The sequence below is a fragment of the Leptosomus discolor genome, chromosome 3 (assembly GCF_034619465.1).
Source record: "Leptosomus discolor isolate bLepDis1 chromosome 3, bLepDis1.hap2, whole genome shotgun sequence".
Classification (NCBI taxonomy): Eukaryota; Metazoa; Chordata; class Aves; order Leptosomiformes; family Leptosomidae; genus Leptosomus; species Leptosomus discolor.
The window spans coordinates 44,994,139-45,006,552 of NC_141393.1; the positions used below are offsets into that span (position 1 = coordinate 44,994,139).

Genomic DNA, 12,414 nt, shown 5'->3' on the forward strand with positions numbered 1-12,414 from the left:
AAGTATATGGAATAATACGGTGAATTACAGGAAGTTTTAAGAAGTTCAGGTGTGTGCAGTGAGCATTAGGCATTTAGTTGTTTTCTTCTTCTGTCATAGGCAGCCTGTACAGAAACCACAGCACAAGTTTCAGTCTGTCCAACTTAGCCCTACCAACCAAAGTTGGGAGAGACAAGAATACTCCCTTTCCCAGCCTGAAAGGTAACCATTTTCCCCTTTGTCTTCTACAGCCTTTACAGTTCTTGTGACTCGGCAGTCTGAGGTCTTACCCCTAACAGGAATCCTGGGGGTGACACATTTTGGTACTTTGGGTAGTACCTGTCTTAAGTATCAAGACAGTAAATTGTCTTTATATTTCCCAGACTTCTTCCCAACAATTGGGCTGTGTTGGGATGGGAGACTGGCTGGTCTAGCCTGTGTTAACAGATACACTGTGAATATTGGTTTTGTTTTGTGTTTGCTTTTGTTTTATTTTTAAGTACTTAGTGTAAAGAATGGGAACCAAGAGGTAGGTCCTGCTTTTGTACTGCCACTGTCTTCATGATTAGCCTTAGGTAACTTGTTAGAGCAATGATGCTGCGTTTGTAAGTGGGGATAATGCCAGCCTCGGTTGGAAACTGCGGTTTACATGGGTTTCAAAGGTGTTCAAAAGTCTTTTCAGTTCACTAAATAGAAAATTTCTGCTCAAAATCAAATTAGAACCATGCTTCAGCTCATTCAGAGTGAAGATCGATCCCTAACTTATGTGCACAGTCTTTTCATTGGAACATCTCCTGTTTGTCTGCAGTATCTTTAGATAGAATGTTTAAATGGGCATTAGAGAAATGACCCTCTTAATGTGGGGGGTGAGACAGCCTGGTCATCGTAGTACCAGATGTAGCAACAGAAGAGTGACTGAGCACATGCTGGTGTTTTGGTGTTGAGACCTTTTCAGTTGCTGAACTGGGGAAAGGCTTTATTTTACCCTTTGAGTTATTCTATTTGATTAGAACTTACTGCTTTTGTTTAATATGTTGATTTTTTTTTCATTTATTTTTTCCTCCTCATCATTTTCATCGGTAAAGATTACTTTAATCTGGAAGTGGGAAGGGATGTGGATGAAGGTTGGTATGATGTTTTGCTGACCTTTGACCTTGTAGAAACAAAGGCCAAAACCTGTTTTTTGTGTTTCTGCTTTGGACTTTGTTTTTGAGACAAGTAATCATTCCCTGTGCATAAAATGAGGAGGAACAGGACTGGTAGGGTGAAAACACTAGCAGAGATTCCACACAGCTGTTTTTGACAACCTTTTACCAGTTGGTTCTGGTTTCATGTCCAGTTGTACTGGATAAGAAACATGCTTCATGTCAGGGTTATTTCCATGGGTAATCTTAATGATTGGTTCCATGCATTGGAAGAAAACAGTGATGGGGTTTGCCGTTCCACGCTCATGCTTTGTGCCTTATCTTCTGCACTTTGGTGTTCTTTTCTTGACTATTGTAATCCTATAGGGCCTTTAATGTTACTATGCAGATAGGATTTCTGTGAAGTAGTTCAGTCTGTTTTATGCATGTGCAAGTGTGTGTGTGTTTGTGTTAATTTACATGTGCATGCTGGCTCACTGGGACTCTCACTGGGCACTTCACTGGTATTTAAATGTTTTTGTCTGTTGTACAGGTATAAAATTGCTGGATTAACTTGTTCTTAGCAAGTGTGTGTGGTACCTTGTGTTTCTAACTGTAATGGGAAATGATGCTGGGACTCCATCTCATTGCTGCTGTTTGACCACTTTCCATCTTCGTTTTTAATTTTTATTTTGTGCACATCCATTGGTATTTTTTTCCTCAGTGATGCAGATGTTTTTGATAGTGCCCTTGAAATACAATATGTGCAATAATGTCCTCAAAGATGCAGTACCTTGGTTCCATGATGCCAAACTTCAAGTCAAGCACTATCTCTAAGATTAATTACGCTGGCCTTTGTTCCCTTGGGCTTTCAAGCCTCCTTCCTGCTCTAGCGTCATTTGGGTTCTGTTTTGAGGGAGGGCTGGGAAGAAGATGGTAGTTGGATTCTTTTGATACTGATGGTGGGAGTGTAGATGTTGTAGTATACTACTAATTGTATATTTTGTGTCCCAGTATTTGGGTTAAATACTATAATGGAGATTATTACTGAAGCTGGCCCAGTAAGCAATGAAGGTGGGTTCCCTACAGCATGAGCTGTGCATGATATAACAATATCCAGCATTCCCTATGCCTGACTTTGGGCTACCTTTCTCACTGGGTAACCAGTACCACATGATCTATACTAGTCACACCCAATGCATTTTGCTTTTACATATAGTGACTAATTTGAAGATGGTTCTTGTTGTGGAACTGCATGCATAGCAGCCAAACTTTTCCTGCCTTTCACCTCCTGCTCCTATTACCATCTTCTATTTTTCTCTCTGCATTACTCCCATTACTGTTTTCTGCCGATGTGTGATGCTAGAATATCTGCTGCTAGAAAAGCTGCTGCTTTTTTGGAGTTTCCATTTTGTTTGAAGTCTGTTACCTGTAATCCAAATAGGTGTGTTAGCCAGCCTTAGTGTTGCTTGTTACTGTCCTGGGATCAGATTGTTTTCCTCCCACCAGTTCCTCTTATCCTGTTTCCTCTCCTGTTTAGGAAACAGACGAGCCCTTGTGGATCAAAAGTCTTCAGTCATTAAGCACAGCCCAACAGTGAAGAGAGAATCTCCATCGCCTCAGGGACGAACTAGCAATTCCAGGTAATATTTTTTTTATTGCTTTTTGAGTATAAAGTGTTGTTAGAGTTGTGTCATACTGGGCCAATGTTCCCTCAGAAGTCTGGCTGTTGAAAACTAAATAGTACTTTTCTATGGCCCTAAGATTGCACGTATTATTGTCCGAGATGGATGGTCTTACAGTTAATAGCACACATAGGTATTTTTCTGTGCCCTGAAATGTATGTTCTTTGTGTCTGAGATCCAAAACTTCTAGGTCCCTGCTTTAACTCAGTATTTATGCTTTGTAATTGAATCTGTTCTGAACAAGGTCGTCTAGCCAGTGGAGTTTTAATGCACCATGCAGGCTATCAGCTGAGTCATATGAAGTGCTTTGATTCTGTGTGAATTCATGTGAAATGCTTTTCCTGGCCTTGGGAAGAAGACCTCAGGATGGTGCAAGTAAACATTACTTGACCTGTGCCTATTCTTTCTCTTCCCTTTCTTATGTAGCAGTCATGGGTAGAGTCAAATTTACTTTGAGCTGCTGGGGTTGGGAGACAAGCAAGAACAATAACTGCGGTTCAGTCTGGGGAATGCAGCAGGTTGCACAGAAGTTCCCTTCTTCTTACCATTCCCTCCCCTGTGGCAAAACAAGCTGAAGCAGTACACGTGCCAAGGCTGCTGCAGTAGTGCTATTACTAGTACTACACTTCCTCTTTCAAGGAAAGCCTACAGGTCAGACAAGGCAGCTATGGAAGAAGGTTGTGGCATAGAGGATTCCTGTGGATTCTGAGGGGTGTTGTGAGGGTGAGGAGTAGAGTGGTAGCTAGAGGGACTAGAGGAAAATATGATTATGGCTTATTATAGGAAATAATAGACAAAATAAAATATTTAATCCTACACCTATAGAATAGAGCTTGGGCTGTGTGCAGTTATGTTGGCAGCAGGCATAGCTAGATTTGAACTTCTTGTTGTAATGGGTCTGTGTGGCAAGGTTTTGGTAGCGGGCGGGGGGGGGGGGCGCAGTTGCAGGAGTGGCTTCTGTATGAAGTTGCTAGAAGTTTCCCCTATGTCGGATACAGCCAATGCCAGCCGGCTTTAAGACGGACCCACCGCTGGCCAAGGCCGAGCCAATCAGCGACAGCGTTTTTCGCCTCTGTGATAACGTATTTAAGAGAGTGAAAAAAAAACTTGTTGCGCAGCAGTAATTGCAGTGAGTGAGAGGAGTGAGAATATGTGAGAGAAACATCCCGCAGACACCAAGGTCAGTGCAGAAGGAGGGGGAGGAGATGCTCCAAGCGCCGGAGCAGTGATTCCCCTGCAACCTGTAGTGAAGACCATGGTGAGGCAGGCTGTCCCCCTGCAGCCCATGGGCGGTGGAGCAGATGACTGCCTACACCCCGTGGAGGGCCCCCATGCCAGAGCAGGTGGATACCTGAAGGAAGCTGTGACCCCATGGGAAGCCTGCACCGGAGCAGGCTCCTGGCAGGACCTGTGGCCCGTGGAGAAAGAGAAGCCCACCATTCAGCAGGTTTGCTGCTAGTGACCCCGTGAGGGGGGCTCATGCTGGAGCAGTTGGTTCCTGAAGGACTGCACACCATGAAGGAGACCCACGTTGGAGCAGTTCATGAAGAACTGAACCCGTGGGAAGACTCACGCTGGAGAAGTCACAGAGGACTTTCTCCTGTGAGGGGGACCCCACATTGGAGCAGGGGAAACGTGTGAGGAATCCTCCCCCTGAGGAGGAAGAAGCAGCAGAAAACAGAGTGATGAACTGACCCCAACCCCCATTCCCTGTTTTCCCCCTTGTGCTGCTTGGGGGGAGGAGGGAGAAAAATCGAGATCAAAGTTAAGCCTGGGAAAGGAGGGGGGAAGGTGTTTTAAGATTTAGTTTTATCTCTCATTACTCTTCTCTGAGTTAATCGGTAATAAATTACATTTCCCTTCAGTCGAGTCTGTTTTGCCCGTGACGGTAAATGTTGAGTGATCTCCCTGTCCTTATCTCAACCCCACAAGCCTGTTGTTATTTTTTTTTTTTGTTCTCTCCCCTGTCCAGTTAAGGAGGAGAGTGATAGAGTGACTTTGGTGGGCACCTGGCATTTTGGCCAGGGTCAACCCACCACACTTGTAAACTTAGCTTTGATAGGAAATGCATTTCTCTGTGTGTCCTGACCATATCTCTCTTCCCATGCAAGCCAAGGTAAGCAGAGGGCTGACTTTTGCTTGCTTCCTTTTAAATCCATCAGTGAGAACCAGCAGTTCCTGAAGGAGGTGGTACACAATGTTCTCGATGGGCAAGGTGTTGGCTGGCTGAACATGAAGAGGGTCCGACGTCTGCTGGAGAGTGAGCAGCTCCGTGTCTTTGTACTAAGCAAGCTGAATCGCACGATCCAGTCAGAAGAAGATGCTCGGCAGGATGTCGTACAGGATGTGGTCAGTGCTGAACTCAGCAGGGTCCCTCATACCTATTGTCTGCTGAGGCTCAATTCATAGCAAGTTTTTGTTAAATTGCTTCCTAATAGCTGGTAGTAGAGCAGTTTTGGAATTTATGTTCTTAAATTTCTTTCAGAAAAGAAATTTTAGTGACTTTCTTCTGAAATAGCAACACTAATGGAATTTTCGTTGCAGGAGATCAGCCGCAAGGTTTATAAAGGCATGCTGGACTTGCTAAAGTGCGCTGTGTTGAGCCTGGAGCAGTCATATGCAAATGCTGGCCTGGGAGGCATGGCCAGTGTTTTTGGCCTCCTAGAGATAGCACATACTCACTATTACAACAAAGGTAAGGAAAGTGTTTATACAGTATTTATGAACCAAACAAGATCCTTATTGTGAAGGTAGCTTTTTTGTGGCTTCTGATATTTCAGGGGTTTTATGACACTTTCAAAATGGGTGAGAACTGTACTGTTGTTACTGAAACCTTACAAAGCTTGAAACACATTTTCTTGCACACACGTAACCGAACCAAAGCGAAATAATGGCTGTACTATATTTGATTGAAAATGGAAATTATGCAGCAAGATACTGGGACTTTTACAGATGAAGTGGAAATTCTGAGAGTTGGGACCTTCAGCTAACACTATCCCAACCACAGTCTTGGAAAGTTACTGCAGAGAACCTGAATAAGGAGGGAGGTATGTCTAATGTGGAACCCTATGAGACTTGTATCTCACCAGCCACCTTGCATTACATAATGATTCTTCTATCATTAAGTACTCTTGGAGAGGAAAGTCTGAAAATACCTCTTTATTTTTCAGCTTCTTCTTAAAATCTGAGTCTTAATGCAAAATAAGGAAAATAAGAAAATGCATAAGGAAAAAGAACGAAAGGTGACAAAAAGCTACCTCTCTGCCTAATGTCTGACTCAGCTGTAATCTCAAATGATGAAAAGCTATTTATTTCATTGTAGCAGATGAGTAACATCTACTAAACACTCTACAGTTTGTGTTCTGGGTGGCTTGCATCAGGGATTTTATGAGTTGGCTTAGATGCCCCCTGGGTTACAGCTATTCATTTCCAATCATTGTTAGAATGCTGAGGAAGGTAAGGAAGGCTGTGCTAGTGTAACAGTCCTGAATGTGGGGAATAGGCTGATCTTGGTAATTACAAGCATTTTAGTATGATGCTGATCCTAAGCAAAATTACAGAGTGGCTGATGTAAAACTCCAACATTTTAGAGTGAAGTCTTGTTAATGTAATGCCAGATACCATAATTCGATGTTAAGGAGAGTTTACACAGTAAATTAATTGTGATCACAATAGACCACAATAGGCAAAATTTGATACAAACTTTTAAAGCCTTGATACGTCTTCGAAGGACTTAACGTCATTATTGCATGTATCGTAGTTTAGGCACACCCAGCCAGCGACAAAGCATGATGCAGCCACTTGCTCGCTCCTACCCCTGCTCCACGCGGTGGGAGCTGGAGGGGGAAATACAACCAAAAGGCTCAAGAGTCAAGACAAAGGACCAATTATGGTCACAGGCAAAAGACAGACTCAACTTGGGGAAAATAACATCAGTGTAATTTAAGCACCACCACCAGAAAGGATAATGAGAAATTCAACTAGGTCTTAAAAACACCTTCCCCCGCCCCCCTTATTCCCAAGCTCAGCTCTGCTCCCGATTTCTCTGCTTTCTCCCCCTAAGCAGCACAGGAGGACAGGGAAGGCGGGTTGCAGTCAGTTCATGACAAGTTGTTCCTGCTGGTCTTTCCTGCTCCTACAGTCCTCCCAGTGACAGACTGTTCCAGTGCAGTTGGCATCACAGCCTTCTTCAGGCACAGTCCACTGCTCCAGCGTGGGGTCCTCCATGCACTGCATGTGGGCATCTGTGCCACCGTTAATTTCCATGGGCTGCAGAGGGTCAGCCTGCCATCTCATCACAGGCTGCAGGCCTGACCTGGGTGTCTGCATGGTTGTTTGTCTCGCATCCCCCTCATCTCCTCCATTCACAAACAAAATCTCAAAGATTCAGAAACAAAAAACTTGCTCAACAGGTTTTTTTCCCCCTCTTAAATAGGTTTATTTGCAGAGGCCTTGGCCAAAGGCAGGTCCAAATTTGAGCCGGGGGAGCTTCTAGAAGCCTCTGACAGGGGACACCTCTGTAGCACCCTCCCCCACTACCAAAATCCTGCCAGACACAAACCCAACACAGCATGACATCTTGATTTATAGTCAAATTTTAGCTGTCTAGTCTTTTACTTGTTTTCAGTGAGTTGATCTAGATATTTGTAGAAATGTTTTCTAGAGATTAATGCTTGTCTTAATGTTATTTAACATATAATAGTGATCTAGTAATCCTAAAATTGTTCGATTTGCACATGATGCATGCTGTTTGAACAGGACATGATGGATATGAGTTATTTGTCTAGAGGAAGCTGAATCTTAATAAAGCATAGGTGTGATTAATTTATTTTAATATGGCCAAACTAAGGACTTGTATTTAGGAACAAGGACAGTTGGCAATAATAGCAGCGTTGGAAACTATGTCCTGGGAAGCACTGTGTCTGAAAATGGCAGCTATGTGTAAACTTCCTACTGTTTACTGTGTCTGTAAAAACTGGAGAGGGGGGGCACTATGTAAACCTGGGAATATAGATTTGGGATGCAGTTATTGTATTGTCTTTGGATATGTCACTAATAAGCTGGGGTAGTGCTTCTGATTCTAATCATCGCATCTTGAAAATTTCAGGAGGTTTTTGAAAAGACCTACAAGTAATTGGGAAAAGAATTTTGCTCTGAAAGATGGAGGTGTTCAGTGTTGAATGTTGGATGTTGATTGTTTTCAGTTATTATCTAAATGGAAAGGTGTTGCTGATAGCAGAATCTTTAATCTACTAGACAAAGGTTTCACAAGGTCTAGTGGTACGATAAATTTAGATAATAGGATATGGAATTTTGAGTATTAGCCTCATCAGCTATTGGAACAGTTTGTGCAGGACAGCAGGAGATTAATCTTTACAGAAAACTTAGTTTTAATTATTCTGTTCTGAAAATTTTGCTGTAATTCAAACTGTGGAGTTTGATACAGAGAAATAATCCAAAGTGCCTTTGGGAACGGAAGATCATAGGAAGTCTTGGAGAATGATGGAAGAGCTATAGCTGATAGTTTTTTGTTTGTTTTTTCTTTTTTTCTCCTTACTGAAATTTCATGTAGTGTTACCCATTCAAGATGGTGGTATATTTCATCTTTTAACTTGCTTATGTTCTGGAAGCGATATTCTTGGTAGTTTAGTCAGAGTTGTTTGATTTTGCACTGCTCAGGAGAGGAAATACTACAGTTACTGTGTCAAAGAAGATACCTAGGTTTCAAATATACAGGAAGGACATAATTTGAGTATCCCAAAACCAGCACTCTGGCTTTCTCCTCTACTGTTTCCACCAGTGTATCAGACTATCTGCAAGCCATGGTGACCTATGTGAACAAATGTGGGACTGAGCTGTTTCAGTGCCAGGCTTAATGATTTAGGTGAGACCATCTGTCTCATCTTCCTTTTCCTGCTCTCATTTCCTTTTTCTTTATGTTTTTGGTTTTTTTTTCCTAACTCTTTGTGTTGTTTTTTTTTTCTTTAAAGAACCAGAAAAGAGAAAACGAAGTCCAGTGGATGGATCTATCACTCCAGTTGGCAAGGATCCTGCATCATCCCCAAGAGTGGAGCCAAAACCTGTGATGCAGCTAGTGCCAAAGGCACCAAGCCCTGCAGGCAAAGGGCCAAGGGAGTTTGACACAAGAAGTCTAAAGGAAGAAAATTTTATTGCTTCCATTGGTGTGTATTGATGTGTATGTGAAGTGCAGGAGGGACTTCTATTTTGGCATTAAGTTCTGTTTGCATTCTCTCCATTTTAACACACTACATTGCTGCTGTAACATGCTTCATTTATGCCTTGGATCACAAGGAACAGTCATGTGTGTTTTCACTCTACTCTTGGATAAACTATCCAGGGCAGTTTTATCCCAGAAGATTTATAATCTTAATTGTTTCTGAATTTCATTACACTTCAGACAACTTTATGTTTTGCTCTGCGATTGATGTTTTTGAGCAACAGGAAATGGCAAAAGGGAAACAGGGCCAGCAGGACTTTGGAAAGGTCAACTGTGGAAGGGACTAGATGAAACAAAAGTCTTCTAATCATTGCTGACTACCTGTGGATAATCTAGATTGCATCCCGATAGAAGTGGGATCTGCTGATTGTTAATAATAAAAACTGCCAAAAAGTTTTTAGTTGTAGTGTTACAGTTTCAGTGAGCAGTACTGATGGATCTTCCTTCTGTGCAATAGCAAATAGAATATGTGTCCTTCTAAGCAGCATCTGCTAGGCTGGTCACTGGAAATTATACTGTCTAGGAAAATTAGACTGGGAAAGCTTGTCCCTATGTCTGGGAAAAAGTTAGAGATAGGTTTTAAACTGTTTTACCTGAAAAAGACTTTACAGATTTTTTGGGTGAAAGAAAAAGAATAAATGAATAAAAGATTTTGGTTGGATCCAACCTGCTGTGGATTATGAGGAAGAGAAAAGTACCATCAGTATATTAGAGAAATTCTTTGTCAACTCCAAAAATATGTCATATTAAATTTTAGTCGTTGCTTCTTATAGCCTCTTTAAAATAAGTTTTTAATGGAATCATTGTATGAAAGATTAATCTTCTGAAAGCAGCGTTCTGCTGTGAGGTTGTACCTGCAGTATGTGGCATAAGATAAGGGAATGTGTGTATTGGGCAGTTAGGTGGCATGAGTGCAGACATTCATTCTTATACCCACATAATCACTGCAGGCTGAGTGGTGTCGTGTCCTTCTGAACTGATACTGAACACCTCTGGCTTGATTTGCTTTCCTGTTTCAAGAGGTAATCTATGAAGGCAGTTGCTCAGAAAGTAGTCTTGCACTCTATTTGGAAATCTATCTGGGAGCTAAAAGAGATTCAGATTTCTAGCATTTCGGTTTAGTGGTTTGGTTCGCTCTGGGTACTTAATTTCTTTTCTGTGGAAGAGAGAAGAAGGGAAGTATGCTTCTCACACAACTAAGAATAAAACAGACAATAGGCCAGCATTCTTTTAAAGAATGAGGAGAGATCTTTTGATTGGATTGCTGATATTGCTCCTTTCCCTCAGATGAAATTAAGCCTCATAGAAATGGAAATCATACAGACAGTCCGTGTTTGTGAAGCATCATAAGAAGTGCTTTTCAAAAGAAGTATTACTTAACATGTTATGTTAACTACTGTTGCCAGAATATTAGCATTAAATAATTCACAATCTTCAAGGACAGGCAGCAGGTAAATTCTTACTGGGGTTTCTGGTGCTCTAATGGTTTCCACTTGTTTTCTGTGGAACTAAGTTACGAGAAGGGTATGGTTTCACCAAAACTGATGAAAGTTCAAAGGACTTTAATGGTTTTTTTCTGAAGCCTTTTTTTCTAACTGATTTTGTCTGTCGCTACATGACATACATGAACGAGTATGCAAGTCAGTCTTTAAGAAATTGCTGTAAAAACAATGTGTCCATGTTCATGACTCTTGAGATCTAGAAGTTAAGGCAATTTCTCTTGTGTTGCAGGAAGATAATTTGAAGCTGCTTGGCTCTTATACTTCATTTATGTTCTGTTATGGAAGCTCCGGTGTAAGACAGTACTTTGGGTATATAGGACCAGAGTTAGTCGTGGCTAGGCTGAAATTCCTTCTGTAGTGAAATGCAGACGTTCTCATTCAAATTAACTTCTTTAGGGAAGAAGCATTTGGTAAACATTTACATGTTGCTGAAGTAACAAAGTATTTGTAAGTAATTCCATTTAAACGTGAGAAAAAATGTTTTTATGTGAAGATGATCCAACACTGGAACAGGTTGCCTGGAAAGGTGGTGGATTCTCCATCTGTGGAGATACTGAACACCTGACTGGACATGGTGCTGTGACAGCCTGGTCTAGTTGACTCTGCTTTGAGCAGGGAGGTTTGAATAGATGATCTCCAGAGTCCCTTTGAACCTCAGCAGTTCCTTGATTCTATGAAGTTTGGAAGGTGCTTACAGCCTGAGGCTGCAGATAGATACGTGAATAAAACACTCAATGAATCTGTTGGTATTATATGGACAAAATACAAATTGGGCTGCCAAACTTTTGACCTAGTTACAAGAGGAAATACTAGAATGAAAAATAAGTCATCAGCATGATGGAGTAAAATCATGTATGGCACTGTTTGCAGTAGCCGTACATGAAGTGTATGTTAGTGGCCATCGGACTGCATCTCTGAGATCTAGAGGTGTGATACTGAATGTGTGCAGTTTTCTTGTACTACAGGAACAACAGCCAGGAGATTCACAGAGTTTTCCGAAGTTCAGGGTGGATGTGTTCCTGCTTGACCATTTTTCTTGTTCGCTTTTCAGAAAGGTTATCGTTTCTTGCATATCTCTGAAGTTTGTAGCGTGCTCCTTTGTAACAGGGAACACTGTTGCTATACGAAATTCTTATTTCTGAGATGAAGAGCGATGGATTTTTATCAGTTGAGAATTCATCTTTGCTGTGCTTTAATACCTAATTGCTCAGATAGGAAATTAATTGTGAAGTTGATGCTTCTAATACTTAGTTTCTTAAAAGTTCAACAATTATTTGCTTCTGGGGTTCTTGTCTTCCAGGGTCCATGGTCATCACTTTAGCATCAGCTTTTCTGTTAGGGCACTGGTGGCTTTAAAGTTGATTGTTAATAGTTTCCCCCTTTATGTTAGTGATCAGTTTGGGTTTATTGCATACTTGCAGTAACTGTTAATGAAAACATCAGTACTTACTGAAGTTTCCATTACTGCTTTTAAAATAACAATTTAATGCTGGCAGGGCACTTTATTTTGACAGTTTTTTGAAACAGAAAAGATTGTGCTACCTACTTTGTCTGCAACAGATCCTTTCTGGACCTGCTGTCCTGTTTAGTTCAGGCTCATGTAACAAAAGTCATGGGCATAGTATTTTATGCCCCTTGAGTTTATCTGAGGTTTTCCTTTTCTTCTTTGACAAAGTGGTTGAGAGTACATTCTAGGTGGTTCTAGGATATACTCTACCATGAATTAACAGGCAAGTCAACTAAAAATAATTTAATGGCAAGTATTGTAGCTGTCAGCCTTGTGTTTTTTAAAGTAAAGACATATAGACTGAGCACTAAAGAGGCCAGATGTTTTCAAAGTCCTTTTAACAAATTCAGTACATCTTAAAAGAGATTGGTACCTGTGG

General features: G+C 41.4%; 1 protein-coding gene across 21 annotated transcripts in view; it reads left to right on the forward strand.

Annotated features, from left to right (window-relative positions):
• MADD (MAP kinase activating death domain) overlaps positions 1–12,414 on the forward strand; it is a 67,370-nt gene that overhangs the window by 17,504 nt on the left and 37,452 nt on the right. For 9 of the 21 annotated variants that reach the window (XM_086462464.1, XM_086462467.1, XM_086462471.1 and 6 more), the window contains exons 14-18: positions 100–201; positions 2,644–2,746; positions 4,951–5,137; positions 5,333–5,483; positions 8,779–8,970. In XM_086462464.1, the coding sequence (XP_086318590.1) occupies positions 100–201; positions 2,644–2,746; positions 4,951–5,137; positions 5,333–5,483; positions 8,779–8,970 (735 nt within the window). Of the gene's footprint in view, positions 1–99; positions 202–1,064; positions 1,104–2,117; positions 2,178–2,643; positions 2,747–4,950; positions 5,138–5,332; positions 5,484–8,778; positions 8,971–12,414 lie in introns of all 21 variants that reach the window. The other 12 variants (XM_086462459.1, XM_086462461.1, XM_086462460.1 and 9 more) reach the window with 3 other exon arrangements.